This window comes from Aspergillus clavatus, genomic scaffold (assembly GCF_000002715.2).
Source record: "Aspergillus clavatus NRRL 1 1099423829797 genomic scaffold, whole genome shotgun sequence".
In the NCBI taxonomy this organism is placed as follows: Eukaryota; Fungi; Ascomycota; class Eurotiomycetes; order Eurotiales; family Aspergillaceae; genus Aspergillus; species Aspergillus clavatus.
The window spans coordinates 32,170-55,118 of record NW_001517102.1 but is presented as its reverse complement, the minus strand read 5'-3'; the positions used below and the strand labels follow the sequence as shown (position 1 = coordinate 55,118).

General features: G+C 46.9%; 6 protein-coding genes and 3 non-coding genes across 9 annotated transcripts, besides 3 other annotated features; 6 read left to right on the top strand and 3 right to left on the bottom strand.

Annotated features, from left to right (window-relative positions):
* Window positions 1-78: 78 nt before the first annotated feature.
* Window positions 79-192, top strand: ACLA_005460. Its single transcript has one exon. It is a non-coding gene; the product is annotated as a tRNA-Leu (tRNA).
* A 443-nt stretch (window positions 193-635) lies between these two features.
* Window positions 636-749, bottom strand: ACLA_005450. The gene has a single exon. It is a non-coding gene; the product is annotated as a tRNA-Leu (tRNA).
* Window positions 750-1,038: 289 nt separating this feature from the next.
* On the bottom strand, window positions 1,039-7,330 carry stt4 (1-phosphatidylinositol 4-kinase STT4; the record flags this gene model as incomplete). The annotated part of the gene is made up of 10 exons (XM_001273215.1): window positions 1,039-2,349; window positions 2,417-2,704; window positions 2,761-2,964; window positions 3,047-3,302; window positions 3,356-3,727; window positions 3,786-4,123; window positions 4,164-4,336; window positions 4,399-4,507; window positions 4,559-7,267; window positions 7,328-7,330. 10 exons carry the CDS (start codon window positions 7,328-7,330, stop codon window positions 1,039-1,041), a joined length of 5,763 nt encoding a protein of 1,920 aa, XP_001273216.1.
* Window positions 7,331-8,000: 670 nt separating this feature from the next.
* Window positions 8,001-8,046: a microsatellite.
* An 81-nt stretch (window positions 8,047-8,127) lies between these two features.
* Window positions 8,128-8,154: a microsatellite.
* Window positions 8,155-8,741: 587 nt separating this feature from the next.
* On the top strand, window positions 8,742-11,030 carry ACLA_005430 (serine/threonine-protein kinase chk2 (cds1); the record flags this gene model as incomplete). The annotated part of the gene is made up of 6 exons (XM_001273214.1): window positions 8,742-8,783; window positions 8,843-9,365; window positions 9,419-10,011; window positions 10,123-10,253; window positions 10,326-10,342; window positions 10,393-11,030. The coding sequence occupies 6 exons, from the start codon at window positions 8,742-8,744 to the stop codon at window positions 11,028-11,030; spliced, it is 1,944 nt and encodes a 647-aa protein (XP_001273215.1).
* A 953-nt stretch (window positions 11,031-11,983) lies between these two features.
* ACLA_005420 (cytochrome P450) lies at window positions 11,984-13,730 on the top strand (the record flags this gene model as incomplete). Its single annotated transcript, XM_001273213.1, has 4 exons — window positions 11,984-12,229; window positions 12,293-12,490; window positions 12,547-13,605; window positions 13,659-13,730. The coding sequence occupies 4 exons, from the start codon at window positions 11,984-11,986 to the stop codon at window positions 13,728-13,730; spliced, it is 1,575 nt and encodes a 524-aa protein (XP_001273214.1).
* Window positions 13,731-14,203: 473 nt separating this feature from the next.
* ACLA_005410 (mitochondrial 37S ribosomal protein mS41) lies at window positions 14,204-14,947 on the bottom strand (the record flags this gene model as incomplete). Its single annotated transcript, XM_001273212.1, has 1 exon — window positions 14,204-14,947. One exon carries the CDS (start codon window positions 14,945-14,947, stop codon window positions 14,204-14,206), a length of 744 nt encoding a protein of 247 aa, XP_001273213.1.
* Window positions 14,948-15,392: 445 nt separating this feature from the next.
* kin28 (TFIIH complex serine/threonine-protein kinase subunit KIN28) lies at window positions 15,393-16,691 on the top strand (the record flags this gene model as incomplete). The annotated part of the gene is made up of 2 exons (XM_001273211.1): window positions 15,393-15,585; window positions 15,670-16,691. The coding sequence occupies 2 exons, from the start codon at window positions 15,393-15,395 to the stop codon at window positions 16,689-16,691; spliced, it is 1,215 nt and encodes a 404-aa protein (XP_001273212.1).
* An 806-nt stretch (window positions 16,692-17,497) lies between these two features.
* Window positions 17,498-17,572, top strand: ACLA_005390. Its single transcript has one exon. It is a non-coding gene; the product is annotated as a tRNA-Lys (tRNA).
* Window positions 17,573-17,576: 4 nt separating this feature from the next.
* Window positions 17,577-17,604: a microsatellite.
* Window positions 17,605-19,664: 2,060 nt separating this feature from the next.
* ACLA_005380 (putative kinesin family protein (KipA)) lies at window positions 19,665-22,023 on the top strand (the record flags this gene model as incomplete). Its single annotated transcript, XM_001273210.1, has 2 exons — window positions 19,665-19,848; window positions 19,919-22,023. The coding sequence occupies 2 exons, from the start codon at window positions 19,665-19,667 to the stop codon at window positions 22,021-22,023; spliced, it is 2,289 nt and encodes a 762-aa protein (XP_001273211.1).
* Window positions 22,024-22,949: the final 926 nt, after the last annotated feature.

Sequence of the window (22,949 nt, the reverse complement as noted above, 5' to 3'; positions counted from 1 at the left end):
GCGAAGCCAAATGATTTAAGATACTAAAAAAGATTTTTATGATACAGGACCAAAAGCCCAGCCTCTGCCATCAATAATGGCAAGATGGCCGAGTTGGTCTAAGGCGTGAGGTTAAGGTTCACCTTAATATCAAAACTACTAAAGTTTCCTCATCATCGTTTGATGGCGTGGGTTCGAATCCCACTCTTGTCAGAGAGGTTAATAATCTTTTTATTTTTTTTTTCAGTATTTTCCGTACACTGATATGTCCCCCCCCCGCCTCCTTTCCTGTTTCTCAGTGGCTCAGCATCTATATCAATATACCAGAGAGCCATTAAGGCACCATCCAAGATGATCAGTTCAAGTAAGCCTGAGATAGGTCCCTGAATGTTGGAATTCACCATATCATGATGTGAAGACAAGTATATTGCCGCACCTGCTGAATGTCTCCTAAAACCCCAAGGAGTGACTTTTACAGGCTAAATGTCTTCTACCACAGCTGCTATACTGTACTATGATGTATGTCCCATGGGCGATAATATTGGGAAGAAAAAATGAAATGAGACAAAGCGAGTAAGGGCGGAAAAAAAGGGAAACGAAAGCGAAGGAAGAACAGAAAAAGATTACCACAGCAATGCTGTGAGCAAAACATTTACTGACAAGAGTGGGATTCGAACCCACGCCATCAAACGATGATGAGGAAACTTTAATAGTTTTGATATTAAGGTGAACCTTAACCTCACGCCTTAGACCAACTCGGCCATCTTGCCGTTATTGATTGCAACCCTCTAAATAAGAACATAAACCCAGGATCTAAAACTCACAGCCCTTCGCCGCAACATTGTGGTTATGCACTTCATGGCGTTTAGATATAGAGAACATTAGTCTAAATTTCATATGGACTGTCTGCATTTGGAACGACGATAAGAACACTGGACACCAAACTAATCAACATAAATCGAGACTCCAAGTAGTACACATCAAACGAACGCGGAAAACAGACTTGGTAGGAGACTGGGAAGAGGACGGGGATGGGCTGGCGCCTGAGACAATGCCGTTTCAGTAAGGAATCCCGTTGGTCAACAGCTGGAACTGATCATATCCCTTGGTCGAAACGCTCATATAGGACTTGCGGACAAGCTCCCTCATGTATTCAGCTGCTTCCCTCTCGCTCTTCTCCAAAACAAACCGATCCCGGAAATTTTTAAGCGTATCAGGCTTAAAGCAGGGCAAGCCACTGTCTAGCATCAACGACACAATATGGGAAAGTTTCGTGCAATAAGGACGGGAAGCCAGAAAGGCCTTCACGACAAGGGATTCGAACCATCGATACGGTTGTGTAGTAGTGGGGTTGTACGAGTGTCCTGCAGATAATCCAAGCCCTCCACCTGAGCTGCCATGTGCATGGGTATGTGGATGAGGCATACCGCTCATCACAGCAACCATTTCGGACGTAAGCTTGAAAGGGGCGCGCTCAAATCGCACACCGCCTGGCGCAATATCAAAGCAGAACCCAAAGTCGATGTGGATGATATGGCCAGCATCATCGATCATGATGTTGCCGTTATGTCGGTCCTTGAACTGTAAGAGGTAAGAGATGACCGAATAAGCGGCCATACTCTTCACAAAATTTGTACGTGCTTCTTGAAAACGCGTGGAATCCTCCCCCCCGTACTTAGAAACGAAATAGTCGTAAAGTCCGTTCACGGCTTCACGACCTAACATGTCACGAGAAATCGAATTCGGAAGCACGTCAATGACGCCGCAACCAGGAGCTGTTGATGTCACCCTATATGGGAACACCCAAACATCGAGCCCAGCACTGGCAAATATGCTCCGAAACGCTGCAATCATCTGCAGGGCTAACATGTCTTGACGGCAGTCATCACCGACCTTGAAGATAGCAGACTGCCAAACTTCGTAAGTCTCCTCTCGCGTTGACTGACAGACAAAAGATTCTGGGCTTTCCATCAACTCGTTACTTTCGGAGGCATGCGGTCCACTTGTGCCCTGCGTCTTTCCTTCACCATGCCGATTTCTTGTCTTTTGGATTCGAAAAGTTGCCATATATGGAGCCTTCGCATGACTCTGTAGTGGTTTACCGGACTTCCGATCGATCCCAACGACGACGCCCTCAGGATTACTCGGAAGATACACGCCAATTTCCACTTGGATCTTACGGAGTTCCTCCTCAATCTTAGCCTTTTTCTCGGGTTTGCTCTTTTTGATGTATGGTCGCAGCTTTCCAGAGATGCCGGTGATATCATTGAAGAAAGAAAACTCTCTCTCATAGAAGTCACGCTCTTCTTCACTGAAGCTTGCTATGAGTGTGTCCATGAACTGGTCCAACGTCGGTTTGAGAGGATCCGGCTGTATTGATCATTGGATAAGAAAAAGAAGAGCGGTGTATGGGGTAGGGAAAAGGCAAAATACTCACAATCTGAGAATCTTCATCTTTATAGGAGTTTGCTTTCATGTTCCAGATAACTTGGTGGGCAAACAGCTGTGATTGCTTAGCAGTCTCAAGTATATAGCGCTCCACATAGCCCAAAAGATCATATCGCAGGGCTTGAACGAGCTGTGGTACGAAGTAGAACCGAACACTCAGAGGGTGGCTCTCCAAGGCCTTCATGGCGTACTGCAGAATGAACGGATGGTTTCCATATGCAGGTAAGAAATAGGTCAATGCTTCTGTAGGGTTCACCGGTGCCCAATATAATAGATACTGGTATCATCAGCGTGCAAATTCTAGAGGGCCAGATCAGAAAAGGACAGACGAACCTTCAATTGGAAAGATACATCCGAAGGGAGAGCTGCACCCAGAATGATTTCGAGACTACTGGCTTCATCAAGAGCTTTTTCTGGAAAGTTGATCAGTAGCCATCGGACGTCACCTTTCATCCTTTGAGTTGGGAAACGAGATGATAGTTGGATCGCTAGGCCTGGGTCTTCAGCCCAAGCTAGCCGCAGAAAAGATATGGCATCCTAAGTGGGAATTAGAACTTGGCCTGAAAATGATAGAGAAACAAACTACAAGCAGCTGGTACAAGCGTAGAATACGACGAACCTCTGTGGAGCTTTTGTTTCCGGAAGTTTGCGGAACGAAGTGTTTGCGATCTCCTTCCAAAGGATACAGCCAAACTCGAAGGCGCAATCTCTCATTATCAATGAGAAGCTGCAGTAGATCTTGCTTGCTTTGGAGGGATTTGAAGTGTCTTCGGCCGTGATGTGGTACATCGGACAGAAGACCCAGGGCATGGGTAACGTCATCGAGTATTTTGTCTTCAGCCTTGATCTGCAGTCGATTTCCCCCGAATGACCACCTGGACCATATCATAAGACACAATTTCCAAAGCCGTGCGTGGGGAAAACAGACCTAGGTGGGTGCTTAAACCAACTAAGCGCGGCTGACAATATCTGATCTCTAAGCTTCCATGAAGCAACTGTGTCCGGCGGATGGGAATCACGCAGGATCCTCAGACCAAACAGGATGATACGAAAATGAAGTTCCCTTGCCAGAGGGTGGCCATTTGTTCGCTGAAGCCCGATGGTGGTCCTATCAATAAGACGACCAAATAATCGGCGCGTCTGCACGTTGCCCAGCCAAATTGCTTTGAAATGGCTCACAAAGAACTGGAGTAAGAGGAGATGCGGTGCAAGAGTGGCCTGGGCCGTTTGCTGCTGCTCGAGAAGTGAAGTTTTATCACTGGGAAGAAGTTCGATTTCTGAGTACATTGGGTCGACCCAGCTAAATCCAATTGGTCAACACTTTTAGCGGTTGATAATACGGACTGTAACAAACTCACGTCAAAGAAGGGTCAAAGAGGCCCTTTCTGCGCACAATGGTTTCTTCCCAGGCTTCAATCACTTCTGTCAAAATCCTTGGTTTGAGTTCAGGATTCTCTTGTATCACTCCAAGCCACAGCGAGATACCAACATTCATTGACATCTCGGAAAACATCTGGAATGGCAGAGACACCAGGGGATGGATGACTAAATGATGAAGGCAGCTCGCTTCACGCAAAGAAGCGGCAGCCCTTCTCAAGGTGGCTCTGAAATCGGAGGGGGATATATCAACTCCTGATTTGAGTCGGTCATGGAGGTGAGACAGCATGTTTTTGATATTTTCAACAGACCAGGCTGTCTCTTTTGTACAACGAGAACCTATTTGCCGTTCTGTTAACCTTCAGATATGAGCAGTTTCTCTTAGAACACATACCATTGTTCTCAGTGTATCTCAGCCCTGAATGCTCAAGGGCAGGCAAATTTGAGGCGCGGGATTGCTGCCGAACGGTGTACTGAGCAATAAAATCTGAGGAAACGTTGATTTTGATGGATCTTTGATCCAAAATAGATTCTGGAAGATTAAAGAGAAGGTTAGGCATGTTGTTGAGGGAGTAATCCTGGATGAAAGCCTACCAAGCAGCTGATCGCTCTGTGGAATAGCCGAGCCCATATCAAGTGCGAACGAGCGCCCCAACGAAATTTGATTACAGCTAACACTATCGTTGGAAGCAGATAAATAGGTCTATGACCAAGTCAGACTTGAATTCCAAGAGGTTTAGTCAAATATACTTACTTGAAGGAGGCCTTTCACGTCCAGAGGTGCGATATTGATAACCGCTGTTACCCACTCCTTGGCTCGCTCGAGGAATGTAGCCAATGTCCTCCTTCTGAGATTATAGTTGTCAGAGAGTTCAACCGTGACGAGGCCCATAGGCGAGGTGCACGAAGGTTTCCATTCAAACTCATCCATTTCTTCCTCCAGACAGGAGGACCACATAACAGTCAGTAATTCAAGCAAAGCAAAAAGCGATTGCTTTTCACAGAGGGCAGAAGGGCATTCCTTGATGATCTTGTCCGCACACAAGACGGCCACACTTTGCACCCTCTCTATACGGTGACAGCAAGCTACAAAGAACTGGGCCAGTTCCTTTGATAAATAGGGGACAGAGAACTTCTCCTGTGAGCCCGAGAGTGTTCGAGACAAGTAAGCAGTAACAACCTTGTCTGCAATGAAACTCATGCAACGAGCCATGTCAGCTGTGTTCAATGCCGGATCACGAAGATAGTTGAGAATTCTCGTGCAATCTCCTGATGATGCGCGGAGGCTCTCCACCAGGAGAGCAGCATTCAAGAAAACAACTCTCGGGTAATCCAAGTGTTTGATCTCCGATTCACAACGCGAAAGCTCGGCCATCAGAGTTCTTTTCTGATCTATTAGTCGATGGGAGCCCATCCCACGTCTGAGAATTGTATTGAGCTCCACATCACTTTCAAGCATCTCCATACGGTTCTCAGCAACGAGAGGTGGTGTATGCATTGCAAGCAAGCGCAACTCTCGAGCATGACTTCGAGCAACACCAGAGCGGAGTGAAATACCATGAACAGAGATATTAAACCAGGCGTCACGAAGCAATGAGCAGATATCATCGTCAAAGACCGGATCTTCCCAAGAATATTCCCAATTCTCGTTATTGGACGATAAAAGCAAGGCCAGAGGCCGGAGAAGTGGACTGACATTCTCCGGGGCCAAAACTAAGTCTTTTGGCTGCTCGGTTTCGTTTGTAGCGTCCCCCTTGTTCACAATACATTCCAGCAGGTGCACCAGATAGATACGAAACAACGGGGATTTCCTCTTGAGAGCGAGGGATATGTATGTCATTGCGCTCTCTATTGCGTCACTAACATTTTTATAACCCCGGGCCACACTATCGCGATGAAGTCGATCATAGAATTTGAGCAGGAGCTGAAACTCTGCTTGTCCGGTACTCAAGGAAAGAGCGGCAGTTTCCTTGATAATGAACGCATCAACAGCGATGTTGACTTTGCCAATCTTTTGTAAAAGCATCGATTGCGCCAGTGCGCTAATCTTGTCATCGCCACAAGTGGTAGCAATCGTCACAATAGCATGCAATATATTCTTGCGGGTTACATTGTCGTGGTCACTGGCAGGTGGGAGAGAGACCATGCTTTCGTTCCTCACTGGTGGTGGAAAAGGAGAAACAGCGCCGAGGTGCCCTGCAGTATCAATCACAGGCTGACCGTGATAAGACTTGTCGCTGCTAGAACCGGGGCTCAGAGCGTTCCCAAGAGAGTACAGGGTCGTTATGACGGCATCTTGTGACAGGGTGCTAAGAATTTGAGCAAGGCACTTTGCAGCGACTGAGCCAGTGTACCCAGCCGGTGCACCCCCCTCAACTATAAACCTCAGGAGAGAGCGACTCCCGGAGGATGCACCAGCCAAGGACATCCTTGAAATGATAGCTATGCTTTTGAGTGTGGCTGTTGCTAGCTCAACGCTAGCCATCTGGTTTGGATCAGCCAGAGTGTCCTCCAACCAAGATAGAAAAGCTTCACTATTTGCGGTATCTTCACTTAGTATAACACAGTTGAGATACCCAACGAGGGCAAACGCTTTCACTGAGAAAGTCAACTGTTGTTGCCATGTTGAACCGAGTTGGAGATAATCAGAACCATCATCAAGCAGTTGGATCTCACTAGCAATCATCTCCGTTATACGATTGATGAGGGATATCTCCGCATCATCATGGCTCCTGGCGATACCAACACCATTCATGTAGTCGTCAAGAAGCTCTTCGTCAGACAAATTTTGTGCCACAAAGAGGGAAGTGGCGCATGATTTAACGAAGCGCATGAAGCCTTGTTGCAAAAGCATGGCCCCAAGAGGACGTCTATTTACAGCATATCGGCGTGTGTATCTTCTCCAATCCCTGAGTGAGGGATCTGAGATGCTCGCATTGCGTACAGTAGAGGAAGCAGTCTCGATTGCAACCATGAAACCTTCTGACAACATCGACCGCACACACTCTATTATTTGAAGTTTCTCATTGGCCGACCAAAGGGAAGTGAATTGTGCCAAGGCTTGCAAGAAACCAACGAGGGAGACGGTTAGAGAGAGAATCCGCTTATGCTCTTGAAAAGCACCGTATTTATCTCCATCGGAATCGCAGCGTTGGAGAGGAACAACTCCCCGGATAACTTCCGCACAGCTGTTTAAATACTCGTTGACAGCTCCGAAAACCGTTGGACGTAGTGAAGGCTGGCTAGCACCCAACGAAAGCAGGGCCAGTGTCACCTTTTGAGTGAGTATTTCCCAAGGAGAAGGCTTCACATTGTGCAAGAAAGGAGAGGATCGGAAGACCTGGCTGTGGGACTCGGCGAGATATGGATACAATTGCGAGACCAGCCTCGACGCATATTGGCTTTTATTCACTGAGGGCGAAGCATCACACAAGGCAAGGAGTACATCTAATTCCCTCGCATCCTATAGAGTTCAGTGCCGAGTTCCATGATTTTAACAAAGGACTGTCAGGACGTAGCATACCATAGGTACACGGGCGATCGAGGTCTGATTGTTTGCCGCACCGTTGGGAGAGACTTTGGAATGGCTTGATGATAGCTGGCACTGCTGCGAGAGCCGCACAATGTCCGATTCATTATTACAACTTGCTTCCGTCACAGCAATGAATGCAAGTTTGTCCAACGCGCAACGCCGGATATTCGTAGAGAAACTGCTGTACAATCAATCAGTGCTACTGATTGACCAGATCTGATTTGGAGTATTTCCTTACTCATCCATTTTTGGTTGCAAACTATTCTCCACTCGTGTCAATTCACTGTACAATTACTGAAATTTGCACCTCAATTAAAGCACCAAATTTGATGTCAATGAAATCGGACGTGCAGGAGTTTTCTATCAGCCTCGATGAGTTGCGGATTTGAGATCACTTGAGTTGGGTGTTCGACTGAGTGTCGTGGAGACCACATTGGTAAATTGTAGAGAGGAGAGCATCAATCATCTAGTCTAGTACTAGTAACGAGATAGTTAACATGGGTCAGGTCAGACCTAAATTCAGGGGATTGCTACTCCGTAGTTAAATGATGATGTGTGGGTCCTCACTACGTCCACAATTATTAGGTAAACTATGTCTAGTTAAAGTACGTACTTGCTTTGGATAGATACGGGATACGGGTCTCAGACTCTCTGGAGTCTGGACACATCAACAACAAGATCGACAACAATGACAGCAACAACAATAATAATAGGTAATGTACATTTATACATACAGAATGAGTACGTAGGTCTTCTCTACATCCAATCCCCGCAATTTCTATATTGAAGTCGAAGAAGAAGAATAAGAAAAAGAAGAAACACGAAGTATCCGGTTACGGAAATGCTTTTGAACAACGGTGAGTATCTAGATATCTACAAGGGTACCCAGGTCGATAAGCACTCATTGAAGTATATAGATCAGAGTCACACTACGACGGAGTACTCTAGAATAATCACTTGATACTTAACTAGTTGATGGGTCATAGATGGTAGATACCTACGGAGTAGTATGAGTCGGCAGCCTTGTTTACAGCACACAAGATACTGCACGCAAATGCCGCCTGCAGGCTGGGAAAGAAATAAAGGGAATGCAGAATAAGAATATAAGATACTTCGGTTATACACTGACGATGCCGAAATTCAAACTATCTAATATCTATGTTCCCGGTGATATTTGATAATTCCTTCCTCTTAGGTGGATAATCTCAAAGTCAAACAGCCTGTCTTCTACGATCAACAATGAGCTAAGTTGCTAAACCTGCAGGCCAGCTAAACTTTCGCCCTCCATCACAGCGCCTTGTTGAGTCCACCATTTCAGTTTCGCCCAACTTCAAGGAAGGTCTTGGAAGGCAACACAAAATTTGTCTCATCCTGAGGGATGCCATAGCATACAAATCAATGAACAATGGCACCCAAAAATGAGCAGAGTTCTCTCAAGCGCAGCAGGGTAACAATCACCCGCCCAGCTTCCATCTTGCTTCATAACTAAGGTGACATTATATACAGGTCAGCACAGACAGTGATTCACAAGACCTCAAAAAACCCCGACGCTCCGAAAGAATAACCTCCAAGAAGCAGTCGCAAGCGACCCCTGTCAACCATGCATACTTGCCTACACCATTAACCGAGTTAGATTCGACTGCCACGGACATTCGAAACGAAGTTACTGCTACTCCACCTGATAGTCCTAACCAAACACACCGTCAGAATCGATCAAGTCCAGAGCAAGTCAAGTCTTGCTCATCTCCTCCCGGTGACACACAGGCTCTCTCGCAATTTGTTTATCCACCCAGGGCATTCGTGGATGAAGTACAAGATGAAGCTGCGGAGGGAGTTTGGGGTTACTTGATCCCACTTGATGATAAAGTGCGAGAGTCTCTCGTTCTGAGAAAACGCGACAGCTGTGATAGTCGCCGAAACTCGGACTCGAGAACAAAGTTCAAAAAAGAAGCCGAACAAAGCAAGATCCCAACCGACAAACAGAGCCGACATCCCGGTGGCTTTCTTGTTGGACGACACCCAGAGTGCGGTACATGACCATGCAAAATACAAGGAGCTCAACAGAATTCTAACAATGTACAGATCTCGTCATCAATATACCCACCATCTCGAATAGGCATTTCCTCATTTACACCGAAAACAAAAACGGAGACTCTATCGCCATTGTGGAAGACTTATCAAGCAACGGCACATTTGTTAACGATGCAATTATCGGGCGAAATAAGCATCGCGAACTTGAAGATGGCGATGAGATTACAATATTGGATGAGGCGCGGTTTGTTTTTAGATACCCGCAGACGAGGGACACGAACGGGTTTCGCCAACAGTACAGAATACTACGGCAGCTTGGAAAGGGTCATTTTGCGACTGTTTACCTCTGCGTAGAACGGGCCTCGGGTACTCAATATGCCGTTAAGGTCTTTGAGAGGCGTCCTGGTGATTCTCAGAAGTCGCAAACTGATGCCTTGCAGCAAGAGATTGGCCTTCTTATGGGTGTGAACCATCCAAACCTGTTGTGTCTCAAGGATACTTTTGACGAGGCAGATGGTGTATATCTGGTTTTGGAACTTGCCCCAGAGGGCGAACTTTTCAATTTGATCGTCAGCAAACAGAAGTTCTCCGAAGAGGAAACCCGTCATATCTTCCTTCAAATCTTTGAGGGGTTGAAATATCTGGTAAGCCTTCTTGCACTAGCCGAACCTGGCAGAGTTCTCCTTTTTCGACATGCCGTCAAAGGGAAACTTGCTCCAACGTTATGAAGCGACGAGAGCTAATGCAGGTGATAGCATGACCGTGGCATAGTCCATCGAGATATCAAGCCTGAAAATATACTTGTAGCAGATAAGAAACTGACTGTGAAGCTTGGCGACTTCGGACTAGCAAAGATCATCGGAGAAGATTCATTCACAACCACTTTGTAAGTGCTACTTGCCGAATCCTACATATACATTCCTTGTTCTTTGTGCTTGCTAATTGATATGATCTATAGGTGCGGGACACCAAGTTGTAAGTGATCCCATCAAGCTGTTGATGTGTCGTCGATACTGATTATGTAGATGTTGCCCCTGAGATCCTACAGGAGTCTCGCCGTCGGAGGTACACCAGGGCCGTGGACATCTGGTCATTAGGTGTCGTTCTTTATATTTGCCTTTGCGGATTTCCTCCCTTTTCAGATGAACTTTACACCCGCGAAAACCCCTACACATTGGCACAACAAATCAAGATGGGGCGCTTTGATTATCCCTCCCCATATTGGGATTCCGTGGGCGACCCGGCTCTGGACTTAATCGATAGGATGCTTACAGTCGACGTTGAAAAGAGGATCACTGTGGATGAGTGTCTCGAACATCCATGGCTCACAGAGAAATATACCAGCGTCTCCGACAGCACGGACGGGCTAACAGGTGCTTTGGGAAAGCTTGATTTTTCAAAGCGCAAAGTAGAGCGCGAGCGTACGTTACTCAGCAGTGTGAATGACGCTCATTTCAGCGAGCATACGGATGGACCTGGGCATTCTGTCAAGGTCTTCCGCAAAAATAATGCTGGGAACCGCATACATAACCAGCCCTCCCAGGACAACCAGCAACGCGAAGTCTCACCTGATGAGAATAGTGCCCCGAAAGATTTCGTCAATCTCGGAGAGCGCGGGGATCCAGTGTTGTTTGAAGAAGAACCGACAGGTCGTTACAAATGATGGGAGGAAACTGTATTTCACCTGCAAGACTGCGAGCAATTAGGTTTGACAGCACAGATATATCCCTGAGACCCTGAGTTTGTAGTCAGAATTGGTCATTAGTTATTGTATACATGTATGGTTATCATGGACAGTATTTAATACAGGACAGGGTCGATATGAATTGCAGATATGCAAACCAGGTGCCGAGAAAAACTGCTCTCGCACAATTATAAGCCCTGTGATGCCTTATGATCCATGGAATAATTTGAAATAACACTCTGCCATGAGCTGATTGACTGCCCACACCCTCTTCACTGAGTTCAACCTCATCTGATCATCAGGCAACGGTAACTATGTACTCTTAGGTTATTGATAGGTCCACTTTAGTGATGTTGAGCCAACCCCTAGTGATCATATCATCTCTCCCATTTGTTTACTAGTAAGGTAGTTAGTCTACGGATTAAATAGATACGGAGCACAGCACACAGCCTGCAAAGAAACACGGGCCCGAGGTGGCGTGATTATTATCCAGAGACCTTGCCATTCGTTCCTGTCTGACTTGATAGTTGATACATCAAGTCACTCGGGACTCTTCCAGACCAGGCCCAGATTTTACTTACCTATGGGAAGAAGGCTAACACAGGTTAGTCAGGGGCAATATTTTACCAATAAACACAAGACGAGTTTAGTCTGGTAATATATCAATCTCCATAGGCCTGGTTGTATGGGCGGTGACAGTTACCCAAAAAAAAACAGAAGTATCATTCCTTCGGCCCATCCCTTAAATCTTAAATCATCTTTATACCGAGTCCCTGCCACATATCATTCCGCCCCAGTCATCAAGGGATCTTATTGATCATATTTCTCTTTTTCAGAAGGTCTCAAGGGTGCCATCAGGCGAGATTCTCAGCCTTGTCTTTTCACTGCGACTCTACCCATAGTAATCTCTCACAGCGTTGTGGTTGCTAGCCATGGGTCTTATCACAGATATTCTGGACGGTGTCTGCAAATATTGCTCAACGCAGTCAATATGGATGCTTGGAGGAGTTGGATTACTGTCGCTGCTCGCTGTGGCTGTCGTTGTCAACGTCTTGCGCCAGCTTCTTTTCAAAAATCCCAACGAACCCCCCCTTGTCTTCCATTGGTTTCCCTTCATTGGTAGCACCATCAGTTATGGCATTGATCCATATAAGTTCTTTTTCGATTGTCGGGCGAAGGTTTGTTGCAATCCCAACGTCGGTGCCTACAATTTCTTTTGATTAACGGTTTACATGTTGTAGTATGGTGATATCTTCACATTCATCCTCCTTGGCAAGAAGACAACCGTATACCTCGGCACCAAGGGCAATGACTTTATTTTGAATGGCAAGCTACGAGATGTGTGCGCCGAAGAAGTTTACTCGCCATTAACTACGCCTGTCTTCGGACGCCATGTCGTGTACGATTGCCCCAACGCCAAGCTCATGGAGCAGAAGAAGGTAAGAGGCTTTCTCAGGGACACTTGGGGAGGGGGGCCAGCAATTAATGATTATAGTTTGTCAAATTCGGTCTCACATCCGATGCACTCCGTTCATATGTACATCTGATCACGGACGAACTCGAGAGTTTTGTCAAATCTTCTTCAGCTTTCCAGGGGCCCAAGGGCGTTTTCGATGTATGCAAGACAATCGCTGAGATCACCATCTATACTGCCTCGCGGTCGCTTCAAGGGAAGGAAGTTCGGAACAAGTTTGATTCTACATTTGCTGAGCTGTATCATGATCTTGACATGGGATTCGCTCCTATCAACTTCATGTTGCCCTGGGCTCCTCTGCCCCATAACCGGAAGCGTGATGCTGCACAGCGGAAGTTGACAGAAACATACATGGAGATAATTAAAGCGCGCCGTCAGGCTGGAAACGAGAAGGACTCCGAAGATATGGTCTGGAACCTCATGTCTTGTGTGTACAAGAATGGTGTTCCAGTCCCCGACGAAGAAATCGCACACATGATGATTGCGTTATTGATGGCGGGCCAACATTCCTCCTCTTCTACTGCCGCTTGGATTGTTCTTCGTCTTGCAACGCGGCCGGATATTATGGAAGAACTCTACCAGGAGCAATTACGTGTCCTTGGATCCGATCTTCCCCCTCTTACCTACGACAGCCTGCAAAAGCTGGATCTGCATGCAAAGGTTATCAAGGAGACTCTACGTCTACACGCACCGATTCACTCTATCATTCGAGCTGTGAAGAACCCAATGCCGGTAGAAGGTACACCTTATGTGATTCCGACCTCCCACAATGTTCTTTCCTCTCCAGGCGTCACTGCGCGATCTGAAGAGCATTTTGCTGATCCCCTTGAATGGAATCCTCACCGCTGGGATGAGCATATCGTCGAGAATGATGAGGATGAAGAGAAGATCGACTATGGATACGGCCTCGTCAACAAAGGCACTAACAGCCCATATCTTCCTTTCGGTGCTGGACGACACAGGTGTATCGGCGAGCAATTTGCGTATGTCCAACTTGGCACTATTACCGCTGGACTTGCGCGGTTATTCAAATTTCGTAATCTGCCAGATATTGAAGGCATCCCAGACACGGACTACTCGGTCAGTTTCTCTTCCTACATTATAAAGCGGGCAAGTTTACTGATACATTGCAGTCTTTATTCTCCAAGCCTCTGGGCAAATCTGTTGTACAATTTGAGAAGCGCGAGCCTGCTCTCAAAGCATGATATTCCTCGTGAACTTTTCGTCATGACTGGTCGGGCGAAATCTTACTCTTTTAGTGAGCTTCTATAAGACAGAGGCACCATGAAAAGTTGAATTTACGATTTAATAATGGAAAAGAGAGGGCGTGCTTGGGATCAGAGATTCTATTCGAGACACTTGGGTAATCTATGATCTGCCCGACGCCTTGCAGCTACGAAACTTGTACAATATTGTATTCTTCTTGTCAGGCATCCCTGGTATAGTATTTTAATCCCATTTTATGAGAAATAGATGATGAATAGAAAACAATCGTGAACTATTGCCCACAATCAATCTGACGTCCTTCAGAAAGAAGAACCAAGGCTCTGTTTCTTTCGCTGTATTTGCGCAAGGGAGTGGTGTAGATAAGCTAAAATGGCAATGATACAAGTCCTGGGGTTTATAGTAGTATACAACTATGACATGAGATTGGAGTTTCCAATTTTCAGTAGAGAGCTCATGCCGTACCCTTTCTCCTCTCCTCGCTCCTCTTCTTGGCCCTGACCTCCGCGCGTCGTCTTTCACCTCCATCGACTTTGTGTCCTAACTTGTCCTCCCACATCCCTTCTTGCACCTTGATCAGAGCCGCACTGCCATTTGTGCCTTTAATCGGTTGCAGAAAGGGGCCTCTGACCATAGAGCCTTGGTGTATCTTGATATGAGCAAACTTTTTCAAGGGCTTGGACGGGTCATGCTCATGGACGGCGGTCCCCGGAGGAAGATTAACAACAATTCGCTTCATACCCGGTGATAGAGTGGCAGAAGAATTCTGGAGATCCGATCCTCGGTTACCCTTTGTTGTATCGGCCCCCTGCACGGCTACCTCAACTACTCGTAATTGAGCGGCTCCATCGACAACATGCTCCAGATCGCCACCAGGACCGTAGACACCCTGTCTGAATTTCTCCCTCTTCCGAAGCAGATACCGTCTTTGACGTGCGGGTTCAATTCCTGCATCACGAAGCTCGGTGGAGTTGAGAGTAAAAAGCTTGTCCCAGGAAGGTAGCTTGCTGGCGTGCTTAGACATACCACGACCGATCAAGGTGAGAAAGGTTTGGACATCAGGGACAAAGGGCGTTGGAGAAGGCACAGATGGAGTGACGGCGTTTTTGTGAAAGCAACGAATACATTGTTTGCCGAAGATGAAAGGCTTGATGAACTGTGAGGATAGAGCGCTTAAACGCTGACTGCGCATCGTCATGATATCTGATATTTTGCCAACGGGGAAGGGGATTTGCAAATAAAATGATAATCAAGTTTGGAATGATGGACGTGCCTTTGTTTGAAACCCAAGGTTTTCCTGAGTGTTTGGGATTGCCCATGCTGTCCAGCATCCAGAAATTTGAGGAATTATTACCAATTAATGCCCAGGATTAACAAAACTCCGAGGTCATACTACAAACTCTCTGCAAATGCCTCATGTAGAAGGCTACTTTTGAGAAACCTGAAATGCGAAACAGCATATTTTATTCATGATCTGAACTCCAAAGACAATTACACCCAAGAATTCAAGATGCGATCTTACTCCTTGTACTTATAAGCAATGATTGCAATGGCCCACTTCTCTCGACTCCCAAGCAACTTCCTGGCCATCAAGAAGACAGATTACATAGGCTACCTACCATCACACGCAAGAAGTTTTCAATATGGCACTTTCCCCCTCAGTTACACATGCCTTACCAGCCGTCACATTGTCCTCCCGTGAAGCAGCGAAGTTGAAGGATCCTCTCTCCCAGTCATCTGCTAAAAGAGAAGATTCTACTCCTGCACCTCAACCAAATGTTGATCGCGAGCTGACAGAGCTCTTGAATGATGATATTCGACAAAAATACTATAAAGGTGCTAAACAGAGCTCCTTGGTCCTCTGCAGGCCATTTCCCCACTTGCACGGCATCAATGACTAGGCTAACATAGAATCTACAGATAAGAAGCTTGGTGAGGGTACCTATGCCGTTGTATACCTTGGGCATCTTCGAAAGGATCCATCATCCCTCGTTGCCATCAAGAAAATCAAAATTAACGCTGAATACAAGGATGGACTTTCCATGGACGCCATTCGTGAAGTTAAGTATCTGCAAGAGTTGTCGCATCCTAATATAATAGCACTTCACGATGTTTTCTCTTCCAAAGATCAAAATCTCAATCTAGTCCTGGAATATCTGCCGCGGGGAGATTTGGAGATGCTCATCAAAGATGAGAATATCCATTACGGTGCTGCCGATGTGAAGGCCTGGATGGGAATGCTCTCTCGGGGAGTCTGGTTCTGCCATGAGAATTTCGTGCTTCATCGGGACATCAAGCCAAATAATCTCCTTATTGCTAGTGATGGGGAGGTTAAGCTGGCTGATTTTGGTTTGGCTAGATCCTTTGCTGACCCATACCTTAACATGACATACCAGGTCATTACTCGTTGGTATCGACCTCCCGAGTTGCTATATGGTGCTCGTCATTATTCCGGTGCTGTTGATGTGTGGTCCATGGGAATGGTCTTTGCTGAGCTTCTCCTCAGAGTTCCATTTGTTGCCGGAAACTCCGATCTTGACCAAATCTCGAAAATATGCGAAGCTTTTGGCACGCCGACAGAGGAGAACTGGCCGGGTGTCAGTAGACTTCCCAACTATATTCCTTCGGACAATCGCAACATTGTTCCCTTACAGGGTCGTGATTTCTTCTTAAGACAATTTCCCACTGCCGGCCCAATCGGCGCGGATTTGCTCATGTCAATGTGCACGCTGGATCCGAGAAAGCGGAGCACAGCCTGCCAAGTTTTACAACACGGTTGGTGGTCAACGGAACCAAGGCCCACTGCTAAAAGCGACCTCCCTCGAAAATCAGGTGGAGTCAAGAAGATGGGCGATGATCTTACTAGGCGAGGCGGGGATATTGACGATGCCGCATTCAAGAATGCGGCAAGACAGCTTGATTTCTCCGCGATCAGCCACTGAGATTCAATGATTTCCTGCGCTTAGCTGACGGGCATCGACTCCCGAAACCCGCCGCAAGTAAATTACAGGGCTATCTGTCCCCTTTCGTCCTCTCCTTGACGTTATAGCAGACGTATCCTTGTTAGGATGCGCATACGGAGATTTAGTTTCCTGTCAATGATGCCACTTTGACGAGCACAGTGGTATTCCAACATGATATAGAGAACCTTATGGCTAAGCGCCAAATACATACCGTGGGCGTGGCTCCTGCTTTGAATAGGCCCGACCAAGGAGACTCAAAGCCACGACGCACATGAAGGCCTCCTGAATATTCATTTATGTTCTTTTATGAAGTTGCCAATTCTTGATCTGGGCTCTGAGCTGATTTTGGACTCGATTCTGGTGCGGTCTTCATTAGCACCTTGTGAGAGGTCTTTCTTTCGGTTAACAATTTGTCCTCCAGGGCTAATGAATGATGTTGCATAAATTGGCTCCATTGAGCAGCGCAGGGGGGGGGGAAGGGAGAAATTGAGTGAAATGAAAGCTATCTCGGCTAAATCTGAAGACTTCCTTCCCTTTTAATCTACCGTCTTCATCATATCGTTCAGCTCATCTTTTTCGCCTTCCCTGGTATTATGTCTCATATGTTGTGTTGCTTCGGCGGTTTTTATAATATCGTAATAATTTCCAAAGCAAGGGGACCCCGCACACTGTTTCATGAACTCCATGTATTCGAGCTTTGAGTGACGGGGAGTGATAAAATTGAGATTGTTGTACTATCCTGTTATGGTCAGATAGTCTTTGCAAGAGCTTTAGTATACTCGTACGCCCGATTAACTCAGTTGGTTTAGAGTGTCAGACTTTTAATCTGAAAGTCACGAGTTCGAGCCTCGTATCGGGCGCAGTTTTTTCCCCTCTTTTTTTCCCTCTTTTTAAGAGGATGGGAAAGCTCATTGAGTACATCACTCATCCAGCTTTATAATTGATAAATACCTTCTTTATGTAAAAGGGACCATTACTAGTAGGTTTGTTAAGGATGGGAAGCTGAAATCTAACAAGGTTGACAAGATCAATCCCGCAAGAGGCCTTCAGAAGTGTTTACTCACTTAATGGAACGAACTAACAGTTAATTACATAACCAGAAATCTCATCAACAAGGTACATTTATCTACGTGATGTAAATTATTTATCTACCTCTAGGCCCCTTTTTGTACGCAGTCGCCTTACTCCGCGAAGCAGGTTTAATATCCTTGAGCTCGTGTAAGGTCGATACTCGATACCCCCCCCCCTCCCTTTGACTCTTCATTTATTTTCAATCCCTTGAGAGAAATGACATGAGTACCTACCAAAAGCCTTAAGACATGGTACTTAGTACTTGGGTAGAGCACCAACACGAAGACGGGATATTCCTTCTCCTGCGACACCAGGGGGGTTTAATGTCCCGCTCCCCTTTAGACTAGACACGACTAAGGGAATCAAGCTAACTAGAGTACAACGATGATCTCTGGCTTTCTTCATCCAACATCATATTTATTACTTCGCTCCTACACAGTAATCCCAGCGTCTTCAAATCAAAGCTATTCCAACGTTAGTTGACGTCTTGAATGATAGATACTCCGAAGTATCTTCCTAATCTTTATTCATCTTCCTCCGCCTCCACAAGAGCGACTGACTCCTAACACTGTCCGAGGCTGCACTGGAACTTGTCCGGATTGAACGCCACAGAGAACGTTCAGAAAGAACTACAATAGCATTATTGCAACTTGGCTCGATTGCGAGCATTGCGTAGGGCCTCGCGAGCGCATATGGGATCGGCATAGTATCGCAACGCTGAATGCCTACTTCATCACAGACAACCGCGTGGTGATTTAACAGCTTCGATCGCCGCAGCAACATATCTATCATCCCAATGTGAGTTACCACCTTCTCATATCAGTTTGATGTAGTTGCATTGAACCCGCCATTCTATCCCATTCTGTTTTGCTTATCCGTGATTTCTTTCTTCTTCTTCCCTTTTTTTGTTTCCTTTTATTCTCCTCTACCACAGCATGATACAGAGAGTAGTAACGACAATGGCAGTAGACCCTACCTTCCCAGTGGATGCGCGCGCACCATTACCAATACCAAAACCTATCCTCATGTTCTATTTCGTCGGCTTTGTCACCATCAGTACAATTCGATTCTCCAATCATTCATATAATCGACGTCAAGTCGCCCCATATTTCGTGACCCTAGGGCCCAATCCCTAGATACGCAACTGCTGCGTCCCATACTACACATATGGCCAGCAGACGTCAAATCTGAACCTTCTCTCAAATTGCTCCGTCCAGCCTGTTGATAGTGCCATCGACCAGTACAACAGGCCAGTATTCCCAATCCGAACTTTATGTGCTCCCTATGTCAACACTACCGCAATCCTCTCCACCAGCCAGGGACCCTCCGGCTGGTATCCTACCGCCATTGCCGGCTCCAAAATCAAGAAAGAGTCTTCCCCTGGCGGCTGAAATTTCACGAGCGTCATCTCCACTCCAGTCGTCGTCCAGGCTACGCACGCCCTCAAGCCCCAGACCGATCTTAAATAAGTCACCACTGTCGAACCCGGCTTTAACTAACGGCACACCGAGATCCGCCTCCAGCGGCCGGGTACCAGCGAGTCCAGAGAAATCGCTTCGCAGGACCATAAGCATCGCGGCGTTCCCACAGCCACCAAAGTCGACTAGTCGTCCATCAACTGCTTCTTCTATTGTCGGCCACCAAAATATCCGTCCTTCTGGCAGCTTGAAAGTCAAAAATGGTTCAAGACTAAGCTCAGGAACCACCAGCAGCTATCGAAGTTCAAAAACTCCTTCCTTGCTGAATGGACACGGAGAGGGCAAATCCATCCTTCTTTCAGATGCGCGGGAGCCAGAAGCCTCCCCCTCGCAGAGTAGAAGCTCTTCTGCACAAGGTTCGTACTCGACCAGTGCGACCACTTTTGAAGATGCCGATGACCCCATGGGTGCATCCAAATCCAACTCAAAACACAAGCAAGCCAGAGGCAACGTTATTGTAAGCGTCCGGGTACGCCCTGACGTACATGGGGCGGATGGACCCGCGCCGAACGGCGAGTGGATGGTCGACGGTCGGCGCGGCTTAGTCTCTTACAGGGGGAAGGAAGGCGGGGGAGACTATCTTTATGGTAAGAGATTGGACCGCTCATGCTTTGACCACCTCGACTTGGCTCACCAATTTGTCTTACTTACTGTCAGATAATGTCTTCCCGCCGCATGAGCATAACGCCAAAGTCTATGATGCCGCAGCCAAACGCCTTGTCAGAAGGGTTATGGAGGGGTATCACGGTACGGTATTCGCCTACGGTATGACTGGTACTGGCAAAACTTTCTCGATGCAAGGAACTGCGACGTCTCCTGGTGTGATTCCGTTAGCAATAACGGATATCTTCTCTTTTATCAGGGAAACGCCACATAGGGAGTTCCTCCTTCGTGTCAGCTACCTGGAAATCTATAATGAGAAAATCCATGATCTACTCTCTGCTCCGGGAGCTGGTGGAGGCACAAATACTCAGCAGGAAGAAATCAAACTCCGTGAAGACAGCAAACGTGGTGTGTATGCGACGCCTCTGAAGGAGGAGATTGTGCAAAGCCCAACTCAACTGCTTCGTGTCATTGCCAGAGGTGATCATGCCCGAAGGACTGGGAGTACACAATTCAACGCTCGTAGCTCCAGGAGCCACGCTGTCGTTCAAATTGTCGTTGAGAGCAGGGAGCGAGCCCCAGCTAGCAATCCCTCTCAAGAGAGGCGCTCCGGTATGGCTCCCGGCGGGGTCAGAGTCTCAACCCTTAGCTTGATTGATTTGGCTGGATCTGAGCGTGCTGCAGAGGATAAAGAGCGTCGGACGGAAGGTGCTCACATCAATAAAAGCTTGCTCACGCTGGGCACGATCATTGCCAGGTTGTCAGAGAACAAGGATAAGAATGGCAATCAGAACGATCGCGAAGGCAGGCATCTTCCATATCGTGACAGCAAACTTACCAGACTATTGCAGCCGGCCTTGTCCGGTAATTCTCTCGTCAGTATCCTTTGCACAATCCAAATTGGTGCATCTGGCGGTTCAGCTACCACAGCCTCACACTCGGCCGAGACATTGAACACGCTCAAATTCGCTGCTCGCGCTAAGAACAGTATCGTTAGTCACGCTAAAAGAGCAGAAGAAGCGTTTGGTAGCGGTGGTGGCGATGCCGGCAGCCGAGTTCTCCTGGAGCGGTATCGGATGGAGATTCAAACCCTGCGCAGTCAGCTTGAAACACAGGCAAAAGATCAGGCTGAGAAAGAGCTGAAACTGGAGGAGCAGCAGTTGGAAAAGGAGGCAAAGGCGCGCCATGAGGAGCAGATGCTTGAGATGCAATTAGCTCGCACGGCGCTGAAGGAACGGATTGAGCATCTCAATCGCCTCATACTTTGTTCCAAGTCCACTGGAGTCAATAGCCAGAGCGGAATAGCTGCCTTTGGTCGACTTTCTAGAATGTCTGCTACCGGCTCAATATCTCGATCTTTACGCTCTTCAGTGAGTCAATCGACACTGGGTGCTTGCGGCTTGCCATCCACACGACCCATTTCACTTCTGTCCACTAACAGTAATGAACTATCTGCGCATATTCCGTATCACGGCGGATCTTTCGAAAACGATGAGGAGGAAATAATAGGGGAGTTCGCAGATGGGAGAGCGAGCGTTCACAAACAACTTACTGCCCTACAGGCGGATCTTAATGATAAGAATCGCTATATCGCAACTTTGGAGCGACGTTTGCTCCAGGCTCGTCGATCCAGTCACTCTCGGATGTCTATGGGTATGAAGACAGCAAATGCAGCCTCGGATACGCCGGATTTCGTGGCTCTCCTTCACGATAAAGACGTGGAAATCAACGAGCTTCGCTTGCAGCTGGATGATAAAGACCGGATGCTTACTGCACTCCGCTCTGCCGCACGGCATCGCGATTTTGCACATGTCACAGCAGAGGCTTACATACCAGACCTCCAAAGCAAGCATGAACCATCGCATCGTGGTGGCCAAAATCCCATATCAAACAAATATGTGACAGATTCTTCTCCACTGCAAGGAGGCGATGAGGAAAAGCCACCTAGAAAAAGCATGGACGAAGTCTCGCGAATACTTGATGAAATGATACAAGACAGAGTTGAAAGCGGTCAATTGATCAAAGGTTCACATGGGAGTGTTCACATTGCTGATGGAGATCAATGCAGTTCCGAGTCAGCAGCAGGTGTTCCTGCTCTACACACAGCTTACGTGCTTCCGGGTACCACGAATGCAGATTCGATCAAAGGCAAGAGTTGATTAGACGACTGTTCAGATTCATTCTCTTTCCTGTCTTCACTTCCCATCTTGAATCCTTGCCCTGTCCCCTTTTCATTCCATATTCCACCTTCTATACCCGAATGCCTATCTCCTTTACCTACTTGTATCCAGCGTTACTCAATCTTCCGACTGGCCCACATTGCTCTTCTCTCGGCTTGGTCTCCTAGAAACCCGTTTTATCATTGTCAGTCACCATGTGCTCACTTGTTATTGGGGTGCTTACTTGAAGGGAGTTTTCATCCAACCATGTTTGGAGAAAGCCGTACGCTGATATGTGTGGTCATGATTTGTGAATAGTTTCACCCCGTGTTTAGATACCCAGGCTGTTTTCTTCTACTCCTGATTTCATAAATAGTTTATCCATCCGTTTGATGCAGACAAATTTGATCTGCTGTTTTTAATTTGCCAGATATCAAGCTATCTCTCCAGCGGTAGTAGTCCCAAGACTTGGCAAGATCTAAGCAAGAACCTTCATGATTGCTATCACCAAACGCCATTCTTGGAGAAGATCAGTGAACTCAAAACTTATGAGGAGCTGAAACACTAATCTTCAACAGAGCGATTGAATTTGTGAAACCTCTTTACGACCTAAGAGAGATTCTCCATCCAGTGATGGGAGAGATCGACCAAGAAGGCGTATGCCCTGCCCTCCACTACTGTTTCGGAGAATTGCCTGATTCATCATTACATCGCTCGGGAGAGCAAGTGCCTCACATGTTACCAAAAGTGGTTGTAGTATGATAGTTTATTTGAAGATGATATTCTAGGCAGCAATACGGGGATCAGCTTAGAGAGTTTTATTGGCATCGAGCAAGTGCCCTTACGCATGAACCAGACCAAGACACAGCACTTATCCAACCACCTTACTGGTCATGGCACAGCCGCACAGGAATGGACGTAAATGG